We start from the raw sequence: 25,917 nt of genomic DNA, 5'->3' as shown, positions 1-25,917 counted from the left end.
AATTTAGATCCCTATATTAGGTTTTAGCAAGTTGTTTACCTATTTACGTGATGGTGACATAGGGCATCCATCCAGCGCATGATTTTCCATTCAGGTCAGTCGTCACACTTGAACTTGGAACGAGGTAAGACTAGCATAGAACGTATTTATATATGAATATGTATATGTGTAATATATGCATGCTATTTGTGATTCGTACATTACCAACACTAGTACGGTAGCGGTACTGAGTGCAATGGTACAGTGCATGATGTTCAATGAGTACAATACGTGTTACCAACACTAGTACGGATAGGTACGTAGTGTATGTGGTACAACACTTAGTGGTACTCGAGGTACGGTGCAAATCCTACCAACACTAGTACAGTAGCAGTACGTAGTGCATGTGGTACGGTGGTCGTACCTTAGTAAAGAACGTTCTTACTCATATGTTAAGCCTTCTTGATAGGTGTATGGGCACCTAGATACAAGTCGGTAATATATTGTATGTTATATACTTTTCTTACTAAGTCTATTGACTGACAGATATTATTTTTATGTGTAGATAAAAGAAAGGCTAAGGTTGAACAACATTGAATTTAGAGCTCAGGGGATGATTGTACATGTCAAGACGGTGCGACCTGGAGAGTTCGGTCTCGAGACGACCTGACCTGTATTTTGTAGTTGTTGTGCAACATGTCTATAATGTTATTTTGAATGTAAAGTTAAGAAAAGGGGATCCCAATTTTATGTAAATATATATATATATGTTTATAAAGTTTAAAATTTAAATCAAAAATTTTAATTTGGCACGATTTTTAAGAAAATCTTTTTATTAGCAAAGATGGGCAAAAATTACTGTAGCATGCCTAAGCATTAGGGCATTACATGGGGGCCCAACATTGTTTCCTTCGTGCCACATGTCAAAAATAGTGTCCACATCATCAAGCTAACTGTTTGGGTAAATAATAATAATAATTTATTTATTTATTTATTTATTTAATTTGATATGATTTAGGATTTGAATGAGAATTAATTTCAGCCACTCATTATCATTCATTCTATTATTTTAATTAAATAAATGATTAACCTAAATACTATTGTTTGCCTATGTAAAGAAAGAGAAGAAGGTAGAAAACTCTAATGTCTCATCTTCTTCTTCTTCTCTTTCTTTTAGTAATTTTCGAAAAAAAGCTTCTACTATTAGATTTTGAAAATTTCATCTGTCCTCCTCATTGATTTTAGCCAGTTACATATTCTAAGTAAGTTGAGCATCATCCCACACTATTCAAGATGATACTCAGGCTTTTGTGGAAGATCGTGTAGAATGTTAAATGTTACTTAATAAAGGAAAAGAATATTTGGGTTCAATACTTAGTGATACTCTACTATAGAAATAATTCGAGTGTTAGAATACTGAATAGAAAGATCTATTTATCTCGTTGCATTCCCAATGCAACAAAATCATAAATTATTTATGTGTTTAATTTAATTATTTTAGAAACATGTTTTAGGTTGTTAATACAATAATATTTATAGGACATATTAATTTTTTAAACTATCAACTGTTGCAAATTAGTATTATTGTATTAAAATGGAAACTTTGTTATAACAATATGATGTTTAGGAAAATAAACCCTTTTAGAAAAAATTAGAAAATTTAAATATTAATTATAATTATATAATATTAGCTTTTTATGTTATATCAGAGCAAACTATCAGTCCGTGCCGGCAATCTCCTGAAGAAGTTGATAGGCACTGAAGGTAGCTTGCTCCGAAACCTAGGATGACGCAAGTAGTAGAGCCCTGCAACCAAAGCCACAACCCTAAAGGGGGTCGCATAGAGAACTAATGCAACACAAAGGCAGAAAACTACGAAAAGGCTAGTTGCTCGAGGATCTCTCCAACTAAGCAAAGACTGAACTCTCTCCCCTTGCGTTGCTATGTCCCCAACCACAGTCTGAATCCTCCCTGCAACACTCCTCAACCTATCATACCTCATTCGAACGGCATCGTTCGATTTTGATGATGGAAATGTGTCAAACTCTTCATCAAGCTCATCTGGGTGGACTGCCTCGGCCCACGATAACTTTGTGTCCATGTTAGGAGGGTGCCTTGGCCTAAGCCTATAGTTCCAAAGCCCAATCAAAAACATGTAAAGGAACATGGTAGGAAGTATTAGCTCAGGGTAGCAAATTAGTATGAGGAAAAGGATATGGACAAGCACTGTTGTGATTGGATTCTTCCACGTGCAAACATCTCCAAGCCACCAGCTCATCGATATCACACCTGAGATAAGAGCCATGATACGAAAGAAGTTGGCCTTGCTTCTCCGCATGCTCCAAACATGCGAATCCACATCTAACATGTACTCCACCACCTCTTTTCTTAGCGGTGGCTCAGCTCGTCCTAATCTCACTGCCACAATGTTCATTGCTTGGTATCTCAAGTTATCCACTTGGTTAACAGTTAAAGGATGCAAGTAATGCATTTTAGGTAGTAAAGGATGTCCATACACATAGATCATGTTCGCCAAAGATAGTGTCGTAAAACGTACCGCTAGTTGGAGCTCTCCCATCTTCTTCACCCCGTGGGGGTGAAGAACTAAAAGTGGGTATGAATGTGTGTAAATTCGATGAGCTTCAAGTGTAGAAAGTCGAATCCGAACCTTTCCAATTCGAGAATCGCGAGCTCCAGTGCCACCACCATTCAACTTCTCACTTCCACCAAGATGGCAGTTGTCAAAGACTCCTAGAGTTATAACTGTACAAGGATCATAAACCTCCCACGTATACTGCTCATTCCATTTGGGATTGAAAGTGTCAATAATTGTTCTTGTTCGAACCCATTTATGGCCATACTTAGCTACACAATAAGCATCTGTACTCCCTCTACTATCCTTCATCTTCATGGGAAGAAGTCCTTGAGCACCTAAGATCCCAACTTCAAGAATTCCAATCGGTTGTTTCCAAAGTTGCCTCGCCGTAGGCCTTTGGTCACTTATATACATAGTTGATTCATCGAGCACATGGTACCCCCCTTCAAGACAAACTCTTAAATGGATTCTACTTGAAAATTTGAGCTCTCTCCTCGTTCTGTCGGGCTCCAAAACACCAAAGCCATAGTTCTCAAGATTGAACCAGCGAGAATGAACTGACCTGTGGTCAAGACGTCGGTCGAACATGTCAAGAGGTAAGGTTATCCTCCCCAACAAGTCATCTTTTGAAGGGTGAACTCGATCCTCGACAGTAATAACTAACTGATCCTCAAAAGGCTCAGCTGCCACAAACATTAAATCTTCATTCCAAAGGGGGTTAGCAGTTCGAGTTGGGCAAGTATTGGTTCTAAGAACTTGGCTTCCCACCTGCGCTTTGACGAAAACTTCAGGTAATCGACTTCGATCGTTTGGCATAACGTCTTGAGCTTCGATCACATTAACTCTAAGGTACCAAAGTTTTGGAGAGACATAAACTTTTGATCTAATGTTGAAGACTCCATCTCCATGAGCTGAAGCGCCGTCAGAATGCCAAGCATCGGAAAATGCCTCATCAGCTTGAGTACCCATCCAAACGGCCACCATGATTTCACCTCTTACTTTACCTTCACCACGGCGATGGTCGAGCCTGTACCACTGCGGAGCCAGAGGACTGTCTGGTGGAACTCTAGTTGGGATCTCATTCAAGTCGAAAACGACTCTTCCTAGGTAATCGTCTCTCCCGATCATCTCTTTGTCTTTGACAAAAACTTCAAGAGTTGAAGATTGAATTCGCTCTTTCGAGAAGGCAAAGACCTGGTTCCATTCTGGATTAAGCTTCTTCTCGAAATGCTTGGTCCTTCCTTTGTAGTTTCCAAGCTTCACTTCCACATAAGGATCACAACTCGCAGTGATGCCACTCGGAGGAAGATCTTTGGCCTTAACCACTCGAACATAGAGATAGAACATCTGCTCAACAAGATCATAAGTGCTTGAGTATCTCTCACTATTCATCCATCCCATTCCTCCATGACCAGCGCGACCACCAACACCACTAACGCTCGGCCATCGTTCACCCAAGTCTGGGTTAGTGTCCTTGAGGCTGAAATCATCATTGACATTTGCAGGAGGAATAGGATGACTATGAGACTGCTGATGATGATGATCAGGCGCAACCTGGGGAATATTACTACTTTGGTGGTGCATTGTCAATGGCACACCTCGTTGCCGTCTCTCAATTGACATTGTAGTAAGTTGAATCCGCGCTCAGTGTTCCTATTTTCCCAAAATAAAGCAAGAATACTCAATGGAAAAATTGTTGGAGCAAGGACATTTGCGGTAGGACTATTATTTGGTGATCTTCTCTCGTCGTGAACAGACTCTTCAATAATGAGTTTGTTATATAAATATATAGGAGTTACTTTCTAATTTGGTATGGTAAAAAAAAAAAAAAACTGGTTTGGTGTTGTTGTGGTTGTGATTATCTGATTCTCAAAATGGATTTCTAGAAAAGGAAGTGAAGAAGGTTGTTGTTGGTAGCTGGGCATAATAATAAGGTCATGAGCATCTACCAGTTACACTATCAGCTTCATGCTCTGCCTTTTGTTGTTGTATACTTAGTAGCAGTTCGCAAGAATACTCTGGGAAGCTCGAATCCGAAGCAAAGAAGTTGTCTTTTGGAAGAAACAGGTAATAAGGTTCTCTGAGTAAGCTCTTGGTTTTTGTTTAAGCAAAGAAGCTTTGTTGGAGAAGCTGTGCGTATAAGAGAAACTTAAAGTTGGCCATTCAAGAAAAAAAAAAACAGAGGAAGTCGAAAAGTTTTAACTACTTCATTTTCCTATGTTTGGTTTGGTTATTGTAAATGAGGAATTAAATAATAATATATCAATTGGGCTTCTATAATCATCTTTAGATGTTTTCACCAACAATAATTAACTTTATAAGTAAACGAGAAAATAATGGTCACGTCTGAGCAAATTGCTCTCATTTCTTTGTTATTCTTCCTAGTAAAAAAAAAAACTGTAGAATGAGAAATAGTTTAAATAAATTCAATTAAATATTTGATTTAGCTTTAAAAAAAATTAAATATTTGATATGGCTTTCAAGAAACATACTTTCCTTGAGTAGGGAGTAATTGCCTGTGATAAAGAAAAAGTAAAGCAAGTACTTGGGATTTAAAGGCTAAGAGCACCAAATGAGATAATAATTATAGTTGCCAATAGTATATATATCATTTATAATGTTATATTTTTATTTTTCTCTTATATTCATACATATCATCAATATCAATATCAATATCAATATCAATCATCAATCATCAATCAATATATATAAAGGAAAGCATTAAGGAGTTGAGGTGGCAATTTGTTTGAGTTTTTCACCCTCTTCTTTGATTTCTCAATTTCTCAATTTTTCTCATTTATTTATATTTTTTTATATATTATCAAATAATTAATGTGTCTTTTCATTTCTATAACTTACACTATTATGTACTCTCTATTATTATATCACTTTCTATAACTTACACTATTATATAATCTCTATTATTACTATATTATAATTGGTATGTAAGTGACTTTTGATTGTATTTTCTTAAATGCAAAATGTCATAAGTTTTGACCATTTAGTTTACAAATAATATTATGATCTCTATATAAATACATATTTATCTCAAGTTTCTCCTAATTACTATCACCACAGAATACTAATCCTCCTAAATTACTAAATAACAAATTATGAGTACCAATAGCTATTCTTAAGATATATTTATACATATACAATCATGCCTATATATATGATAAGAGGATGCTCTGAAGTGGAGAGTCAAGAAAAATCAACGAGGTTCTTAAACTCTCTTTCAAGTCAAATACAAATATTGGTAGTTTTGAGTTTGATTCGTTTTCTCTAATATAAAATTTCAATGTATTCATGCCAGTAAGTATGGTCACCTAACCATATTAGATATGAAGTTTTTTCAATTTCTTCTCAAAATATCATTTAAATAATAAATCTTTATTTTTATGTTTTTATATTTTTTTTTTTGAAAAATTTATTGGTTCAGTTCTATATTATAGGTAGTCTTCTCAATAGACAAACATGATTTGGTTTTTTTTTTACGAAGGCCACCAAATATTTGGGAAAGATTTGTATAAATTAATAAAAAAAATAACATTAATAGATTAATAAAAAATATGGGAGAACATCGTATATCGTATACCATGAATATATACATATTTATCGAGTGTGATGTATAAAAAATCTCATTTACATATATATAATTATAAATATTATATATTTTTTTTAATTAAATGTTAGTTTATTTATTCTTCAATTGTACATAATATTGTATTTGAAATTTACTTTGATAGTTATTATTATTGAGTACACTACTATGTGAAATCAATATGTGATGCAATCTCTTAATATATTTGTACCATTTTGTTATTCAATACATTTTCACACATTTTTCTTAAAAAAAAGTGCATGATGTCAAATAATTTATTGCAAAAATAGTACTTAATAAAAATAGTATTATTATAACTTTTTTCATTAAATATTTTAAATGACTAGCTTATTAGTAATATAATAGATACTATTCAATTGTGTAAATAATGTAAAATATAATGATAATAAAAAAAAATAGTGGATACTCAAAAATTGATGAAAGCAATGATAAGTGGCAACCACGGGTATATATATATTACAATATTTAGAAGTTGTGACATTATAATCTTTATGTTTTTATTTTTGATAAATGAGAGTGATATAATTAAATACTATGAATATCAATCAATATCAATATATATATATATAAGAAATATAAAAAAAGCCATGTAGAACTTTATATGAGCTATCTTCAATCTTTTTTCTATTCTCTATTTTCTTATTTATTTGATAATTTTATTAATTTATCATAACTATTAATTTTTTTATGAATATCATAACTATTAATTAATTGTACCTATGCTTATAAGTTATAAAAAAAAATCAAAAGACATATATACAATTAAATTGCACTCTATATGAGTTATCTTCAATGTTCTTTCTTTTCTTATTTATTTAATGTTTTTATTAATTTATCATAACTATTAATTAATTGTGTCCGTTTAAGTTATATAATAAATTAAGATTTGATTGAAAAAATTAATAATAATATGTAGCTTATAATGTAATTATTAATTCTATATATATATTTTACATACTAACAATCTATATATGTATAAATATATATATATTAATATCAATCATCAATAATTATTAATAAATATATTGGAAAATTTTCAAAAAGTGAAGTGGCTTTTCTCTAAATTATTGTTTTTTCTCATTTTTTTCTATTTTTATTTACTAACAATAATATGATTAAAATAAAATATTAATTAATAATTATTAGTGAATAGAATTCTAACAAACATATTATATTAATTTTTTATTTAAAAGAAAAAATAATAATAAATCATCATTTATGGTGTCTTTTCATTTTTATATAACTTAAATTATTATTATTATTAGAACATTTGGCGGTTATTAATAACAAAAAATAAACATATTGGTGTATTAAAAAAATAATAATTATATTGTTTAAAATTAAATATATAATTAATAGTTAGGCTTTCTATTTTTTAATTGACTTCACTCCCTACATGATTTTTATACTTATATATATAAATGTTTCATACTTTAAAATTTTTATTCATTCTAATTGAAATGTAGTTTCTCCATGTAGGCCTAAGAATAGTTATAAGTATAGATTTATTAAATGTAAATTCAAGAACTCCAAGATAAACACAAGGTTAGTATATATATATATATATATATATATATATACTAGGTAGGAGTTACGTGCCGAGGCACGTAAATGTTAGTTTTAGGTAAATTTTAGTTTTTTTTTTATTCTTTCTTATGTGAAAGTATGATCATATGCGAATGATTTGTTTTATCAAATAATATTTGTGCTATTATATTTGGTTATTCAAATAAATTTAGGTATATATAAGTCATATATAAATAATACTTATTATTTACTTATAGAAAATTTAGAAGAACAAGTCATAAGTTTTTCAAATTTTAAAGCAAACATTATGTAACAAAAATTAAAGTGAATGTGCGATCTTAAAATAAAAGAAAAAAGTATTAAAAAAAATCTTAATATATAAAATATTATTAGAAAAATTAAAGAGTATAGTGAAACTTCTCCCTAATTTTCCATTAGTTCAACTGCTTGAATGGTGAATTGATTGTACTTTAAACTCATTGTTCTTTTTGAATCTACATACAACTGAGTATCAAAGGATGGAGATTTACCAACTGAGTAAACCAAATGGTAAACGACAACTTGAAGGCACTGTCTTATGGAGTCTTTAGGACAAAGCCTTGAAGCTGTTTTATAGGCAAGATATTTCTTCCAACTCTCCGTAAGATTGGATCTTTCATTAAAATAGTTCCATCTTTCTCTTGTGTCCATTTAATGAAAAATAATATAATTTTTATAAGTTAAAATTTAAAAGTGAATGGATCAAAACATAACAATTCAAAAGTGACTATATATTATTTATTATTATGGACAAATTACAATGAGTATTGGCATAAACACTAAAACTTAAGCTTTGACTCATTACAATTAAACCACTCTCATTTCATTTCATTATATGCCAATCAATGAACCCACACACACACATTTTGTATTAACTCCTAAGAATATACCATCATCTTCATCATCATTATCAAGCTTTGCTGTCAATGGTCATGGATATTGCCTCTTCCTTTCCCTGCTTTTACATTCCATCAAAATGGATCATTAAACAAAACAGATTCATCAGATCAAACCAAAACCAAACCAAAATCAGTTCATCAACTTACATTTGATTTGACTTGCTCAAACTTGTTCATCTTTGCAAATATGTTGCTGTAGAATTGTGCATCCTTCTTGTTGTATTCCCTCACTTTTTCTTTCAACAATTTGTACTCCATTTTCACATCTCTGATATATAATGTCCAAAACAAAAATACTCAAATAAGTAATCAAAAATAAAATCACAGCATATAATTAGTGAAAGATTTCCATGGAGGAAGAAGAGAATTCACCTGTTGTCTGGTTCAATCTCAAGAGCTTTTTTGATATCAATCTCTGCCGAATCCAAGTCAACCAGTTGAATGTATGCTTGAGCTCTTCTATACAGAGCTTTCACATTCTTACTATCAAGATCCAAAACCTTTGTGCAAAGTTTCTCTGCTTGCTTGTAGTCTTTGAGTTTTAATTTGCAAGCTGCATTGTTAAGATTACATGTGATTTTCAGCACCTTTGCTTGTTGCTTCTCTTCATCACTGAAGGAAGAATCATATTCGACGAAACCGACAGCCTGTTAACCGAAAGAGGTGTTATCATTAGGGCCTGATTAAAGGGGTTTGTAGAAAAATATGTATTCAGTTATACTCAAATATACCTTCTCATATCTTTTTGAGGCTCTTTCATATTTACCAGCCTTGAACAAGGCATTGCCTTCTTCCTTTTTCTTCCCCGCGGCTTCGATCTTCTCCTGTGTGTTCATATCCCAAGATTCATTTCCCTGCACACATTAAGCAAATCTCTTTTAAGTGTCATTGTGAAGGCAAGCAGAAACATTGGTTTGGACAACGAAGAGAGAGCATATGGCACCCACCTTAACGAAGGAGACGAGCTCAACTTCATAGTAAACAACAGAATTAGCTGGAACAACAGCCAAATCCTGTGACGAATCAGATGAGCCAAAAGCATACTCGGGGTGAATAGTCACCAAAGCAACTTCCCCTTTCTTCATATTCTTTACAGCTCGATCAAGACCATCGATAACTTGCTCTGAATATCAAGTGCACACACATCCAAATAGTCAGTTACAATAGTTCTCTTCCATTACCACGAATAGGTAATAGTGCATGATAATATGTCATTACCTTCATTGATTTTGAACTCGTATGGCTTCCCATCATCATGGCCCTTTCGAGTAAACACAATTCCATCATGTAATTTCCCAGTAAGTTTCACTGGCAGAAGATAAAAGCGAGTCAGTTCGGTATTAACACCATAGGTTTATAAACCTGAAATGCATCAACCTTTTTGTCATTTCATCTTACCTTGAACAACAGTCCCATCATTAGGGCGCTCATATCCCTCGCCCTCCTTCAAAGTCTTTTTCAAGACTCTGCTGTTTTTGCAGATATCAGTAACAGTAATTTAGATAAAATTCAAATCACTTTTAAATAGAAAACACATGCATATTTATTTAATACAAAAAATAAACCCTAATTCAAATTCATATTTAAACAAAAAAAAATATAACAAAAAGATCTATCTAAGTTGTCTGTCACTGTTTTAAATAATATTAGAAAATTATACAAATTAAACTAAGCATATGGAAAATATAATATATTTTTAAAAACTCAAAACAAAATCTTATAAGTTTCATTATTATGTGGCAGATTTATAGTCCTAGATAGAGCTTTTACTCTAGACTACAATTACACAATATTCTAAATGAAATGTAGATAATGTTATTATTTGTACAAAAAAAATTATAGCTAACAAGAACCAATAATAAGATTGCATCATTAATAACTCGTAACACTTTGGTTGTTCTTTTATCTCATTATCATACTAATTTACACTATGAGTAAGTTTAGGATCAATAAATGGCTCCACCTAAAATTAATCCACACCCCTTATAATAGAATTATCAAGATTAACATGAAAAAGAGTACACTTTCAAATTGTAACCAAAATAATTAGAAAAGAAACATTCAATAATGAATAGTTCTTGAAATGCACTAATCATGAATGCACTAATTGTGCAACCAAGGCAAATAGCACATGGTAAATAAGAAATCAAATTTCTAGAGCATATATTCACCTGATTAAGGATCCACTTTAACCCTACTGTAGCTGTACACTCATTCTTTGAGGCACTACTAAACCAGTCTAGATTGTAAATTCTATCCAAAGTCTCCACAGTGGTTGAGATGTTACTCCTCAACTTTGACGGAGAATACCTCCCCATTTGAGCTAATGTTAGTATGGTTATTCAACAATGTTTAAAACCACCCACTTCCAGACCTCTGCATTGATTAAATGGCGAAATATCGCACAGGATTGCATGCGCATTCAGCCCTGAAATACATGACAAATCATGAAATTGTCTTTCAAATGAAATCAAGCCCAAAAACCAAAACTAATAAACAGCTTTATACCTGCTATAATTTTTGGGTTTGGGGTAGTGCACAAGAGGAGTTTCCAAGGAATCAATATTCGGTTCTTGACAAGGCTTTTCAATCACTTGGAGATTTAAATATCCAACCTTGTTCCGGGTGCTACCTTGCTTCAGACAAATGGAGCATATATATACACCACACACCAATTGCAAATACCAATACAATCATCCTCAACACCAATGGAGATTTCTTGGGCGCCTTTATCAGAAAAACATCCTTAAATTTCCCTAAATTTAGCTTATGTGAAGGGAATGAAAACATACAAGGACAGAGACAATAAAACCCACATGGGGTATCAACTTATTTGTTTTCTCACAAAGTCCAATTTACTAACCGATTTTCATGTCGAATATACCAAAGAAGAAATCTAGAGTCAGATTTACGAGCCTTGGGGCTAGTAGTGGTGGCGGGGTGCTGGGGTGGATTCATCTCCAATCGTAGGTCAGGGAAACACATTTTGCAAGCGAATGAGTCGAACTGACTCCGAACTTGAAAGAGTAGTAGAAGAAAGAAGCAGAAGAAGAAGTTGTAGAAGTCTTTGCTAAATCACCAATTTGAAACCTCTGCACTCAGCGACTGAAGTGACTGAAATCGCAATTTTCGATTGGAAAGTAGCGATTGAGAACCCAAATCGTTCTTTATGCCTTCAATCATCGACTCCAACCCAGCGAAAAAAATCGATTGACCTCCGAGACTTCTTCATCACAAAGTTCGTTCAGGTTGGGATTGGGAGAGTGAAATGGAAGAGTCGATTGGTTTGTTAAATGAGTGAAGTGTCCTACGGTGTAAATGAGTTAGGGTTTTGAGGGTTTATTTATATATTTTTGAAAGTTAACGGGAGGATCAAACCTACATTAAATTTAACAGAATATTCTTTTATTTGTGAAGTATATTCTGTTAAACCAAAAAATGTCGTTAGATAGGCACTTTTAATATATAAAGATATATATTTGTTAGTCTTGCTATTTTTGAATTGTCTTTACTTTTATATTATATTTTTATATTTTATATATATTTATTGTTCTACTCATAAATATAAATATATTTTAATAAAAATTGTAATTTTTGCATGTAGGTATGAGACTGACTATGGGTATAAAATATTGATCGAACTTTAATTCAACACATTCAACAGAAAAGCAAATTCAAGATTAGTTAATTTATGTATATATATAAATATACATATTTTTATTTGAAAGTGGTTTTTTTATATTTAAGTGTGTCTATATATTTGTACTATATATGTAGTATGGAAGTTTTTGATATGCATGTACTCAAGCTATTCTATGTTTAAAAAAAAAATCCATATCTATGTAATTATGATGCTATGTAAATTGGGGCGATATCTATCTAAAAAGATTGTAATTGTTTTTTTTAAAATACACAAATAAATTAGTAATAAATGTAGTAGAATTTTAAAAAAACATATACATAAGGTTTTTTTAAAAGTTTTTCTTTATACAGCTATATTTCTTTTTTACAATTTTAATGCACAAAATAGAAATATAATTTTCTCTCCTTCATAATATTATTAATCTATATTTTCTTGGATTGAATATTTTTATAATTATTCTTCTAAATTATTATATTTTGATAGTTCTTTCCTTTAATAAATATATTGATTTAAATATATATATAAACAAATTAGAAGAAAAATATCCAGTAGAAAAAAAATCTTACTTTCATATTTATTTTATGTAATTTTTCTTTAATTAGTGGTAAAATAATTCAATTAATTAAAATAAAAAAAATTGAAAAGAAAGATAGAGTGAGTAGAGTGACCTTTTCATCCATGTTTTTTTTTTCTTTATTTATTTGACCTTTCATTCTTAAATAACTATTATTTTTATTAATTTTTTATATTTTTACTTTAATTTTCTCTTATATTGTTAGTTTAATATATGATTAATGTTTAAAGTTCAATAAAAATAATAAACACTTTTAATTTATTGTGGTGTATTTATTTTTTTCTTTTTCCTCTCGATATTGGGACAGAGGCTATAAATTTTTTTGCTATACTTTCTCAATAAATACATAAATCAGTATTTTTTTTTTAATTTTTTTAAAATAATTACAATTTTTATAATCTATAATAAAAAGAAATCATACAATTCAATATACTCATCTTTTAAGTGGTTTTTTAGACCTCAAAAGCAACATGTATTTATATTTTACAGTTCTATAATTTTATTGTTGCCTAATTTATAGTAAGCTAAACGCTAATGAATATTATTTATTTTAAATTACATTTTAAATAAAATGTAAAAAAATTACATTAAAATAATTAAAAGAATTATAAAAGTGAGGTTGAACCCGCGCGAAGCGCGGCTTAGTTCCCTAGTTTTTTTATAAAAGAAATCCTTCAAGCAACTCTACAAATTATGCACCATAATTTCACATCACATTAAATTAATGATTTTTTTTTCGTAAAAAGTAACTTTTTCTCAACAAAACAAAAAAAAATATATATATATATATAAAAATAAAAAATTTATGTGGGATGGACCACATTGCTTACGTGGCAAGACCATTCCAATAGACAATCCCATTAGATATGCTATAAGGCAGATTAAAGAAAGCAAAAGCAATATCTAAAGCTCTAATAAAACCCAAAGGTACAATTTTTCTTTATTCTTATTCTACTATCCCCTTTGCTTGTTTAACTCATAGTTGTTGTAATTAAGGTTCGAACAACCTTTCTGATCACAAAGTACAATAATAACTTGACAAATCTTAATGCTAACACGGGGTGCAACAGGTGCAGATGGACAAAAGTGAAGACACTCAAAGTACAATATTGTCTTGTAATTCATTCATGTACAATGTCGAATTGAAGGTTGTAATAATTGCTATTACGTATATGACATTTGTAAAATAGCATTGCCTCGCGTATCTTCACAAATGCACTGTCGCAACACTCTTGTTGGAGGTTTTTGTGTCGAGCTTAGATGGTTCATCTTTTATAAATAACATCTTAAAAGTAAGAACCATCGTATTAAATATAAGGCTTGTGTTTAGCAACGTTGATTCGTCAACACTGGTCAAAAATTGAACAAATTTCAAAACCAAAATAACCTTCAAAGTTAGCATGCCCTATTTCCTAGTCTACTCAGGGGATATAAAATGAATGAGAAACAATACTGCATAACTACTAATGTGATTGTTACATCGTTCTCTCGTAAATCCATCAAGATAGAAATTAAAAGTTCAACATGGCTACTTCAAAATTTATAACTTCGAGGTACCTTTGGTTGGAAGAGTAGGATGGATATTTTCAATTACTTTTAGTATATATATATAGTTAAAAAAAGTTAAATAAAAACTAATACATTATTATTAAATCGGATTGACCTTTCCCTCATTTTGTGGAAATAATATGGTTTATAACGAGTAGTAGCTTATCCCTTCTAGTAGATTCACCGTTGCTTTATAAAATGTGGCTAATTCCTACAAGTCTTTATAACATGTGGTTAATACATTAATCATTATTATACCAGCTTGCAAATGACTAGATAAGAAAGAGGGTATGTTCAGGGCTTCTCATATGAAAAAGATAGTAAATAACATCATGTGTGCAAATTAGTGACAAGAATTTTCTGCATTGATATAGGTGTGATGATTATTCAAAGTGAATGTTTTGATTGAAATGAATTCTTGAAACACATACATATCTTATATAAAATCAAGACTGATCAAACCTGCTATTAATGCAGCTGCTCAATGTTGCATTGCAAAAGATTCAATGAAGCATATGTACTTGCAGAGCTGAAGGGTTGTGAAAAATTGAAATATCCACAAAATTACACTTATAAATTTCTCAACTATCTAAGAAAAGACAAAGAACATGAGCTTTCGAAATTCAACTATGGCATACAATTTCGGAGATCATAAATATAGATGGTTGCAGACAGCTTACACAATGCAAAAAACATGATCCACAATCAACCCTGAGATGAATTCATGATGCCAAAACCACCATCAGTCACACCGATCAGCTAAAACAAGAAAGCTCCTGGCCACAGACTCTACTGCTACCGCAAAAATTAAAAATTCTGTATTCCGGGTCCTCACAGCAAAGTCCACACAAGTGAACATACAGAATCTGAAAAAATATCAAAAACATGTGTCCTCCTTATTGGCCTGACAATGAGATATTATGCATAGCAAACAGTGGAGCCAGAAATTTCCATTTCGATTCATACATACAAGAAGAAAAAGTAGAACTAAATTTCCAGAACAAAGACAGAAGATATATTTGTCATGTCTGGGTAGATTCATGAAGTGAAATTTCCCCAAAAATTTCCATATAAGTAAATTGATTCAGCTGGATTATATTTTATAGTCTGCATGCCATAATCAATAGGGAACTAGAATGAGGTATAAAAGCATTCAACTGGTTTGAAGCAAGTCAAGTTTCTTTAAGAAATACCTTATTTATCAAGAGGAAATAGAGCTTACAAAACTAAAACTATCATAAGAATAAGTATAATAACTAAAAGAAGTAAAGCATTGAATCACATATTTTAGAATGAAAGCAGCATCCTAGAGCAAAATAACATATCTATCTAAATTAAAACAATATATAGGCTTAAGAAACAGCAATCATCATAGCTTCTTACATGCTAGTTTAAAGCGCAAAATTCAATAGCATATATCACTTTAAATCTTCGGTGTCAAATATGACTAATTTTTATTTACTTTCCCACTGGATTGATTTTAAGAGCTCTGTGGGCATTTTGCTCTTAAGTATTATGGGCTACTCCACACACATACATATGACAGACTAAATATACATAAGAAGAACTACATAAAAAGTACTTTGTCAATTTGCTCTATTTCTTCTTGTTACAGGGGTCTTCTCCTGTATCCCTTCTTCAGACAAAGCTATTAAGTAGTCTTTGTTGAGGACTTTTATTATTCTTCAAGAGTTCATGTCTCATTTAAGTTGCTTAAAGCTTAAAAATGGCACATTACATATTTTCCTCCCTTCTCGTTCATTAAAATATTTAAGTTGCTTGGATTTGTTTACTACGTTAACAATGGCTTAACAATAGAAATTTATGAAAAAACCTTTGCAATGCCTACGAATACAAACATAAACATGAGTTAAAACATTTAGGAGAAAGAAAGGGGAATAAAAAAAGACAGATGACATGAATGAGCACAAACATAAGGTGGCGTTTGGTAACACTTTTTTAATCAGTTTTCTGTTTTTAAAAGTGGAAAGGTAAAAATATTTTTCAAAAACATGTTCTATAAAACTGTTTCTACTTTTCAATTTTATAATTAGAAATTAAAATTTTAAGAACAAAAAAAAATCACTTTCAATATTTTTTTAAACAGTTTTTTTTTCTTAATCAATATTTTGGATTACAACCAGACCCGGACCCAAATCCCCTCCTCACGGCCTTGGCGCTGAACCCGGCTTCTGACCCAAATCCGAATTCAACCCCGGATCTTGACCCGACTTAAATAAAATCAAAAAATAAAAATGAAAATGAACTTTACAGAACACACTTTTGTTTTCTGTTTTTAAAATTGAAAAACAAAAGTGGTTACAGAACGCATTGTTGTTTTTTAAAAATAAATTTTTTAAAAACAAAAATTTTACTTTTATTTTGTAATTAAAAAATTAAAAAACAAAATTATTACCAAACGACACCTAAGTTTTAAAAAGGGAGGTAATTCACCTTTAATGGGATTGCTCAATGTGATCAGCTTAAATCAATTTGCCGCCATTTGCTCTATCCTCACAAAGTAGAGAATAACATTCCTCATAAAATGGAAATAACTTTCCACTCAGGGCGAATACAACCCTGGTTGAGCAGAGAAATTGTGATTCTAGGATTTTGAAGAGGCAAAAAACCATTTGCAGCCACTACGACGGCTAAAAGTCCACAAGTCAATCAGTTTGTGTCCCTGCTTTCACCCGGAAGCTGAGTCTCCTTTACATCCCTCAAATTGGATTCCTCAAGAACTAAACCCCGGCGACCCAAAAGAACAAGATCAAGAAGCTTTCTCCTAGCATCATAAACTGGATTGGGGTGAACCAAACATCCCCTATCATAAGCCTCTCTCAGAAAAACAGTGTGTCTCTTCCCCTTGGTTGACAAATAGAAAATCCCAGGGTGGTCCAAGAACAAATCCCTTATATTCAGATCAATTCCAAACCATTTCCTGAAATGACTTATCTTCTCCACTTCCACCATCTTCTCAACAGTCAAACTCAAAAATTCATGAGCTATAGCAACTGCCCTTTTCTCCAAAGCCATCGCAGTAGCCTTTGACTTTGATCTCATTGCCCCTGGAAGCATTTTCTCGTATGGCCCTACATATGGCAAACTCTGCCACAAGTTAACCTTAGCCTTAAAATTCTTAGACAACCTCATCCCAGGAGGGTATCCGTGCTTAAAACTGAACTGAATCGCAGTCCTCTCAACACCACAATTCTCTTTACAACACTCCTCAACTCTCCAGTTATCCACAGCCGAAGTAAAAGAACTAGTTTTATTCCTAATATTATCAACCATGCTTAGAGTATGAGTACCGGGTTCAGACCCATCTAAAAGCTTGAACAAATGAGGGTTTTGGGATAGTACCGAGTCCTCGAAGTCGTCAGGCAACCCAAGCTCCCTCCAGACCTTGAAAATGGCTCGAAGCGGCACCGTTTTGGAGGTGGACATGGAGAGAAGGCGGAGAAGGCGATCAACGACGAGGGGGAGCGAGGCGGCAATGGCGTCGGATTCTTGGTGAGAAATGCGAAGAGCATCATTAGTTAATGCGCACAAGGGTTGGGACTTGGTTGGGTCGTAGAAGATGCGGAAAATGTGAGGGTATTTGCGGAGGAAGGAGGTGGAGCCGCGGTTGAGGTGGAGCTTCTGGGCGAGCTTGGAGAGGAATTCAAGAGAAACAACGGGGTTTTGAGGGTTAGCAAGGATGAGGTCTTGGATGGAGATAACTTTGAGGAAGTTCTTGTAGTTGTCCATGAATTTCTCGAAAGTGGGGTCTCTAGCTCTGGAAGACACGTAGTGAGATGAGGTTGTTTTCAATCGGACGATAATGGAGGGAGAGATGAAATGGTATGATTGATTATTCCTCATGAATCCCACTATCCGACTCCCCATCGAAATCATTCCCAGTTTCTTCCTAGTCATATTCATTGTTGCAGCAAGCAACGCCTACAAATGGTTTAACAGCAATATGTTCATGTTGCTTTTATTTCAGGGAGAGAGAGATGTTTTTTTTTTTTTTTTTTTTGAAGAGAAGAAGAAGGAGAAGGAGAAATTGATAACAGTTTCTTTCTGAATTTACGTGAATTTCAATTTCATTTTTTTTAGCTAGGGAAACATGTCTCCTCTAGCAAAAAAGAGAAAACACCCTCTTCTCTAGATTTGCCAGCCTTTACCTTAGGCCTCTGTGGTGGCTCGGGAATGGAATAGGTGAGTGGTTGCTATTTGGCACCACCTTAAGGTTCTTATAAGAACACAGATAATTTTCAATTGAAGCATTAAGAGAATGTTTCCCACTCTTACATTTCTATATCATCACCCCCACTCTTCAATTTTTGATATGCATATTAATGATGGGCAGTATGCTATAACTCTTAACTTACCCGATTCTAAAGTGAAGTACACCTCTTCACAGTGACAGAATCTTCAACATCTCCTATCTCAAACATGTTATTCAAAACAATTATATCTCTCATTGTGTAGCAGAATCATTTACAACTCATTGAACCTAATATATCTCTCATACGGCAGCATAGAAACAGACCAGTACTCGACCTGCAGAAATGGAAGAATTTCCAAACCTGAGCATACATAAAATTTCATTCAACATACTCTATACACTAATTAACAGCCAGTCCGGTGCTACATCATAGGCATATTGAGAACGTAGATAATTGTAACCATATTCAAATGAAATGACAGCAATGGAATGCTAATCCTCATACTTCATATGCAATAGTGACCATTAAACCACTAATGTTTACACCATACTCTGCCTTGTAGAGATCTTTCTCTAACATGTCTATTTGTTTTCTCCAAATACATAAAACTAATCGAGAAAAATATATATTCATATAAAACTTAATCTGCAAAATTCTCATATTTCTTAATATGGTTATAAAAGATTCCCATGTTTTGCAAATTCCTCTTTCCCATGCAATGTTCTTAAAACTTGAACTCTTTCAATCATAATGGAACAAATATTTTTCTTCTTGCTCAAACTCTCATGAGAATGGGGAGTTCAAAATTCCATTTAGAAAAGGTGTGTTTTATTTATATTTATTATAAGTACTAATACTTCAAATGCTGATAAGCTACAACATGGTAATGTTTTCTGGCAGTAGAAGTAAAAGCCAACAATAAGAAAAGAAAGATAGTCTAATGTAATGTAATAAGTTGGATTGAACCCATCAAAGTTTGGAACTTAGTTCCCAGCAAGAAGGGCATCGATTTTGTTTTCCAAGTGGGCTTCATGGTCTTCAAGGCGACCCTTGATGGCGTCATTTTCCCAAAGGATCAAAGTTGGAACACCGGTTAGCTTGAATTTTGAGTCTACTCTCCAAGGATGCAGGGGAGTCCTCCATGTAGGACGGTCTCCCACATAAGCTCTCAACAGAACAACATCATTAGAAGTAGCTTCTAGCTTCTTGTAGATTACAGGCTCAGCTCTCACACAATCTGTAAAGCAAAAACATAATAGCAAAGATCATTGCATTGCATAAAGATTTAAAAGCTAAAGCATAAGCAAAGACAGCACTCACAAGAGAGGAGGTAAACACCTCGTACCTCTCAAAAAATGAAGAAAATTTAGCTTTAAGTGTCAAAAAGGAACTCCAATATATGATGTATAATTTAGCTATAATAGCTAAGCTCTTGGTTAAAAAAATTGTAGCTACATTTAACTAAGAAGAGAGAGTGAGCTAAACACTATTTAACCATTCTTTTTATATTTGTTTATTTGTTTTCTCTTTTTTTTTTTCTTAAAGTTATTCTTTTTGTATTTTTTATTATTTAAAATACATTATTTAGATGATGTTGAAGAAATACAGGAAAAATAAAAAAAAAATAAAGTTTTGGTGAGGTATTTTAAAAAATAAAAAAAATTAGTGGGAGTGCTTAATTCTATTTCTATGTGCTCTATTTAGTGTCTCTCTCTTTTCAAATCGGGAGCGTAATACTCCAGTTCCAACATATTCAAGAAAATTAAGAGTTAAATCTCCAAAGCTATGAACATTTTGAGTACAAGTCTACATCATATTCATAGAAAAATATAATAATAATAATAATAATAATAAGTTTGGTGGTGGTGCAAGCAACTTTCAAGAACAATTATCTTTCCAAATTCACTCTTCAATCAAAGACAAAAAAGGAATATATGTTTGGCGAGTGATATACTATGCTTTCCCAGAAAGAGAATACTAGAATCTTGCCAGAAAATATTTGCGTTTTATTCTAAGTCAAAACTTAAATTTGATGATACCTAATACAAATGGTATTGATAGGATAGGAGATTTGTGAATCTGATTAAATGGGGTTGGTTGAAAAACATGAAAGTGTGCATAAATAATTAAAGAGAAAGAGATTAAGTTACCAGGACACCAACTAAGAGAGGTAGAGGGATCATTGTCAGCCAAGAAGAGGATGAATTTAGGTGAGGATGCTTCTGACCTGAATTTCTCAAACACGCTATCGAAGTTGGAGAGGCTCGCGTCTAACACCTTCACCGGCATTTTTACTTCTCTTTTCTTTTGTTAAGGAACCCTTCCTCCTACAACCTCAACTCTTATCTAATTATACTAATTACTAGTTTATGCGGTCAGGTGCGAAGCACGTGATAACCATAGGTTTAAAAATAGAGTTACTTTTCTAATGGTAAAAAAAATAGTAGCACTAGTTATATTTCAAAAAAAAAAATAGTAGTTAATGATCATGATATTTGTGTGTTTTTTTCTTTTAAAAAAAAAACTACTTATAACAAAATTAAAAAAAAAAAAATACTTAAAAAAGTTAAAATAATAGTTAACATAATTTAGGGAATTTCAGTAAAGTAGATAGATGTTACGTGTCAAATCACGTATGTTAATTTTATTTTAGTTTTTTTTAATATCATAATTTTAAAATTAATAATATTTAATGTAGTGATAATCATTGAAATTAGAAAGCATAATAGTGATTTAAATAAAAATAAAAATTACTATTATACTTTGTAATAGTAATTAAAAAAATTATTATTCGTCCTAAATTTATCAGAATTAACGAAAAATTCTTATCTGGTTAAACTATCAAAACATTCAAATTTAATTTAAAATAATATTTAAAATTTAACTAATTCTAAATATCAAAATTTGAAAATAATTTTTAATAAAAAAATAAACAATATGAATAAATTTATTATCAATTGCAACACTTTAGGTGGATTAATTATATTTAGGTTTAACTAATGATGTCCCTGGCGACATCTAATAATTTGTTATTTGTTTTTATTTTACAAAAAAGTCACCCAATAATTTCTCATAAACCAAGAATTCTGTTATATAGCCATATTAAGAACAAATATTGCCAAAAATTTGTTGGAGCAGACATCATTCCAAAAAAATCGTCGAAGAAGCAGTTGTTACTGGAAAGTCACCGAAATTGTCATCGACCCCAGAAAGTAACTGGAGTTGTCATCGTCATCGAAAAAGTTATCAAAATAGTCATTAAAATTTTTATTGTCACTAGAGTTATATGTTGGAGTCAAACATTAGAATATGACATAAAGAAACCAGTTACATTTATCAACTAGTTTGTAAATTTTTTTTTTTTTGTAAATTAGTTGTCAAAATAATTTTTTTTTAATTAATGTGTGTTTTTCTTATGCAATTATATTGATTTTTGTGGTCTAAATTTTCTTCCAAAATACGTGGCAGTTCAGGAGCAAGCCAAGTGGCAATGGGACCCACACTAGTAACTGTGTCATATTAAATCACTTTCGGAGTCTGTTATTTTGCGAGAATTGCGAAGAATTGGTGATCTCCAGGAGGGTCTACCTAGATGATAGATGGTTTTTGTCTCTTCCTCTCTGCGAGTGAACTCGACCCGAAGAAGAGATGGAGGTATAGACAAAGCACGGCGCACTACTCGAGGTTAAGTCACTGCATACTCATTTAATGCAGCATGGGAAAAAATATCCTACACATTACTTTGAACAGATGTGCTCAAGGATTTAAACTCATAATTTCCTGATTTCACAATGCCTCATACATCAATTGACAACTACATAATGAGCTATGAAATCATAAGCAAGAGACAAGTCTAGTCTCACTAAACACCTATGTCAAGCCTAAGCACATCATAAAAAGTAGGCGATCATGCCCTGTGATCAAATTTGAGAAATTATGCAAAGCATGGCTTGTACAAGCACGACAATAGTGACCTTTTACCACTATTATGAGCCTATAAATATCTCAATGATGTATAGAAGAGGAGACTCTTGGGAAATACTCATTAATAACAATGACTCGTGGAATAATACTCATTAATGCCTCAACCACGTAAAAAAAATTGTCTTCTTTAACTTCCATTAATTGCTACAAACAGCTCTAATTAATTGTTGTCAAAAATCTCGGTCAATATTTTAGTGATTTCATTGAGATTTGTAGGAAGCTTACCAAAAGAGGAAATTATAAAAAGTCACGTGGTATACTGATGTTAATAAGGAACACTTCATGTCCACAACATCCTAATAACCCAAAAGGTTCAGAAGAAGAAAAGGTAGCTTCTGGGGTGGATGCTGAAGGAAAATAAGACACCAATGATCATGAGTATACAGACCAAGAGGAGTTTAAAGCTTATGACAAAGACAATTACACAGTGTTAAGAGTACCTAGTTAGTTGTTACTTAGTGAGGTTAGTTAGAGTTAGTTAGGCCAGTTGTCTTCTTCTTCTAACTAACTTTCTGTTATTAGTTTTGGTTTTTTCTGCTGTATATATTTGAACCTCTGTAATCTCTTTTCAATCAATGAAATCAATTGCTCTTTCTTCATTGTCATTTCTCTATTCTTGAGCAATAACATGGTATCACATCAATAGTCGTCCCTGTCATGGAGCACAATGGAGGTTCTTCTGTTGCCAACAATGGAGGATTGTTTTCTCACTCTCTCTCAATTCAGTTGGATGAATCCAACTACCTTCCATGAAAGCAGCAAGTGCTTGCTGCAATCAAAGGAAGTCGATTACATAGATTTCTTGATCCGAACCTTGCTCTGCTCCAATATCTCACTGATGATGATCGTCGACATAACAGAGTGAGTCCTGAATTTGAGGATTGGGAACAACAAGACAACATACTCGTATCTTGGCTTCTTTCGTCCATGTCCAAGAAAGTTCTCATCATGATGGTTGGATCTAATTCTGCTACCTAGATCTGGATCAAGCTGCGTGAGTACTACACCTCCCTTAATCGAGCCAAGATTGGACAGTACAAGACTCTTCTTCAAAACACCAAAATGCAGTCTTCCCTAATTATCTTCTCAAGCTAAAGAGTATCATCGATACTCTTACTTCGATTGTCCATTCAACATCTCCTCAAGATCACATTGAAGCTATCTTTAATGGTTTACCAGCTGAATACAATGTATTCATCACATCTGTCAACACGAGGACAGATGCTTATAGTGTGGTTGAAATCGAAGCACTCTTAATGGCTCAGGATGTTCAACTTGACAAAGCCGCTAAGGATCTCGACATTGCCAAAAACGAAGCTAATCTCTAGCTCACAATAATGCTGAAACAGGCAAAGGAACATCCTCTACTTCCCCAAACCCTTCCCCTCTTGGATCACATGTTTAAAGGTAATGCACCCCCTTTCTCTCAATCTAATTCCTCTCAATCTAGTTAATTTATGCTTGTTTCTAGAGGTACAGGGTCCTCCACTCGTGGTCAATTTGGCAATTTCAGGTGAGGTGTCTCTCGTGGTCGTGGCATCTCCACCATTTGGGGTCAAAAACCTCAATGCCAGCTTTGTCATAAATTGGGACACACTGTTCAGCAGTGCTTCTAGAGATTCGACAAGTCCTTCACTGGACCTGAATCTTTTCAAAATTTCCCAGGACATGTTAATGTCAACATAGCAGAGATGCAAGCTTATTATGCCACACCTGATGTTGTCAATGATCCTAGCCGGTACCCCGATTCAGGTTCTATCAACCATCTCACACCAAATGAGCAGAATCTTTCCACCAGTAGCAGCTATATGGGTGACCAGCAAGTCCACATGGGTAATGGTACAGGTTTGCACATTCAAAACATTGGCCAATCTTCTTTTGTCTCTCCTTTTTATGATCACACCCTTGCCTTGAACAATCTTTTACATGTGCCACAAATTACAAAAAATTTGCTTAGTGTATCTCAATTTTCTCAAGATAATAGAGTCTTTTTTGAATTTCACCATTTTCATTGTGTTGTTAAGGACCAGGTTACTTTGAAGACTTTAATTGTTGGGAAGCTTGACAAAGGTCTTTACAAGTTTGATTCAAACCAACTCAACCTTCTCTCCATAAGCAAGCAGCCATCATTATGTTTACACACTACTTTCGAGTCTAATACTGCTGTCAAATAATGTAATTTGAGTCCTCTGTCAACACAATGTAATTCGAGTACTCTGTCATCTACTTGTAACTCCTTTGCTTTGTGGCACAAAAGATTAGGTCACCCACATCATAAAATAGTTCAGCAAGTGCTAAACTCATGTAATATCCAAACAAGCAATAAAAACATTAAATTTTCTCATCAACTTTGCTCTGCTTGTTGTCTTGGGAAGCATCACAAACTTCCCTTTCCTAAATCCACTGCTGTTTATACTGCCCCTTTACAACTTTTACATTCATATTTGTGGGGTCCTGCCCCCATCAATTCCTCGTGTGGATATCGATACTATATTAGCTTTGTTGATGCCTTCTCAAGACATACATGGATTTACATGTTAAGAACTAAGAATGAGGCTCTTTCCACCTTTATCACCTTCAAAAACCCAAGTTGAACTTCAACTTGGTCTACCAATCAAGCAAATTCAATCAGATTGGGGAGGTGAGTATCAAGCATTCACTCACTTCCTCCAACAATCTGGAATTGTCCATAAAGTCTCATGTCCCCACACACGTGAACAAAATGGTGTTGTGGAGAGAAAACATAGGCACATAGTTCAGAGTGGCCTAACTCTGTTAGCTCAAGCTAGCATGCCATTAAAGTCTTGGAATAAAGCTTATCGTGCTGCAGTTTTCCTAATTAATAGAATGCCCTTACCTCAGCTAAACAATATGTCACCCATTGAGATACTCTTCCATGTCAAACCTGCCTACACTTCTTTAAAGGTGTTTGGCTGCCTGTGCTACCCCAACGTAAGGCCCTACAACAAGGTTAAACTCCAATTTACATCACACCATGCACTTGCCTAGGCTGGAGTTTGGCTCATAAAGGGTATAAGTGTCTCTCAAAGGATGGAAAAGTCTATTTATCTAGGGATGTTCTATTTGATGAATTAATCTTTCCATTTGCTCTTGAAGCAAATAACAACTCATCCCAAAGCCCCTCAACCACTCTCACTCTGCAGCATGGCCCTGCTCTTAGTCTTCGTCGGAGACTCAGCCAACTTTTCCCTCCCCCAGAGTCTAATCATCCTCCTCCTGCTTCACCTAGCCCAAGTCCTACTAATGTTTCGAATGTTGCTTCACCTACTAC

General features: G+C 33.0%; 4 protein-coding genes and 1 long non-coding RNA gene across 6 annotated transcripts; 1 reads left to right on the top strand and 4 right to left on the bottom strand.

Moving 5' to 3' along the window:
- Nucleotides 1–1,545: 1,545 nt before the first annotated feature.
- On the bottom strand, nt 1,546–4,909 carry LOC115712654 (FT-interacting protein 1). Its single transcript, XM_030640962.2, has one exon. The coding sequence runs from the start codon at nt 4,196–4,198 to the stop codon at nt 1,685–1,687; it is 2,514 nt and encodes an 837-aa protein (XP_030496822.1). The 5' UTR covers nt 4,199–4,909; the 3' UTR covers nt 1,546–1,684.
- Nucleotides 4,910–8,517: 3,608 nt separating this feature from the next.
- LOC115720144 (70 kDa peptidyl-prolyl isomerase-like) lies at nt 8,518–10,980 on the bottom strand. The gene is made up of 9 exons (XM_061113834.1): nt 10,834–10,980; nt 10,374–10,438; nt 10,061–10,131; nt 9,881–9,970; nt 9,610–9,785; nt 9,394–9,516; nt 9,035–9,309; nt 8,810–8,930; nt 8,518–8,721 (listed from the first exon to the last, which is right to left on the bottom strand). The coding sequence occupies exons 1-9, from the start codon at nt 10,978–10,980 to the stop codon at nt 8,674–8,676; spliced, it is 1,116 nt and encodes a 371-aa protein (XP_060969817.1). The 3' UTR covers nt 8,518–8,673.
- A 3,829-nt stretch (nt 10,981–14,809) lies between these two features.
- LOC115712655 (protein ROOT PRIMORDIUM DEFECTIVE 1) lies at nt 14,810–19,244 on the bottom strand. 2 transcript variants are annotated; one of them, XM_030640963.2, is made up of 3 exons: nt 18,804–19,244; nt 16,882–18,369; nt 14,810–15,293 (listed from the first exon to the last, which is right to left on the bottom strand). In XM_030640963.2, exon 2 carries the CDS (start codon nt 18,349–18,351, stop codon nt 17,098–17,100), a length of 1,254 nt encoding a protein of 417 aa, XP_030496823.1. In that variant the 5' UTR covers nt 18,352–18,369; nt 18,804–19,244; the 3' UTR covers nt 14,810–15,293; nt 16,882–17,097. The 2 variants fall into 2 exon arrangements, with proteins under 2 accessions (XP_030496823.1, XP_030496824.1); XM_030640964.2 differs by lacking the exons at nt 14,810–15,293; nt 18,804–19,244 and adding an exon at nt 15,783–16,272 and having other exon boundaries at nt 16,882–18,577.
- Nucleotides 15,858–19,855, top strand: LOC133037285 (uncharacterized). The gene is made up of 2 exons (XR_009687410.1): nt 15,858–16,365; nt 16,859–19,855. It is a non-coding gene; the product is annotated as an uncharacterized LOC133037285 (long non-coding RNA).
- LOC115712656 (thioredoxin-like protein Clot) lies at nt 19,453–21,064 on the bottom strand. The gene is made up of 2 exons (XM_030640965.2): nt 20,792–21,064; nt 19,453–19,878 (listed from the first exon to the last, which is right to left on the bottom strand). Exons 1-2 carry the CDS (start codon nt 20,928–20,930, stop codon nt 19,625–19,627), a joined length of 393 nt encoding a protein of 130 aa, XP_030496825.1. The 5' UTR covers nt 20,931–21,064; the 3' UTR covers nt 19,453–19,624.
- Nucleotides 21,065–25,917: the final 4,853 nt, after the last annotated feature.

Source organism: Cannabis sativa, chromosome 4 (assembly GCF_029168945.1).
Source record: "Cannabis sativa cultivar Pink pepper isolate KNU-18-1 chromosome 4, ASM2916894v1, whole genome shotgun sequence".
Lineage (NCBI taxonomy): Eukaryota > Viridiplantae > Streptophyta > Magnoliopsida > Rosales > Cannabaceae > Cannabis > Cannabis sativa.
Note: the sequence above shows the minus strand (reverse complement) of the source record. Positions and strands in the feature narration are given on the sequence as shown.

What these genes read in the sequence shown, in the direction of transcription:
- LOC115712656 (XM_030640965.2), bottom strand. Translation starts at nt 20,930, where the DNA reads ATGCCGGTGAAGGTGTTAGACGCGAGCCTCTCCAACTTCGATAGCGTG. An exon ending in CTCTCTTAGTTGGTGTCCTG is followed by an intron (nt 19,879 to 20,791) that starts GTAACTTAATCT and finishes TTTGCTTTACAG; the next exon opens with ATTGTGTGAGAGCTGAGCCT.
- LOC115712654 (XM_030640962.2), bottom strand. Translation starts at nt 4,198, where the DNA reads ATGTCAATTGAGAGACGGCAACGAGGTGTGCCATTGACAATGCACCAC.
- LOC115712655 (XM_030640963.2), bottom strand. Translation starts at nt 18,351, where the DNA reads ATGAATATGACTAGGAAGAAACTGGGAATGATTTCGATGGGGAGTCGG.
- LOC115720144 (XM_061113834.1), bottom strand. Translation starts at nt 10,980, where the DNA reads ATGGGGAGGTATTCTCCGTCAAAGTTGAGGAGTAACATCTCAACCACT. An exon ending in GAGATTGAACCAGACAACAG is followed by an intron (nt 8,931 to 9,034) that starts GTGAATTCTCTT and finishes ATTATATATCAG; the next exon opens with AGATGTGAAAATGGAGTACA. An exon ending in TTGAGCAAGTCAAATCAAAT is followed by an intron (nt 8,722 to 8,809) that starts GTAAGTTGATGA and finishes GGAATGTAAAAG; the next exon opens with CAGGGAAAGGAAGAGGCAAT.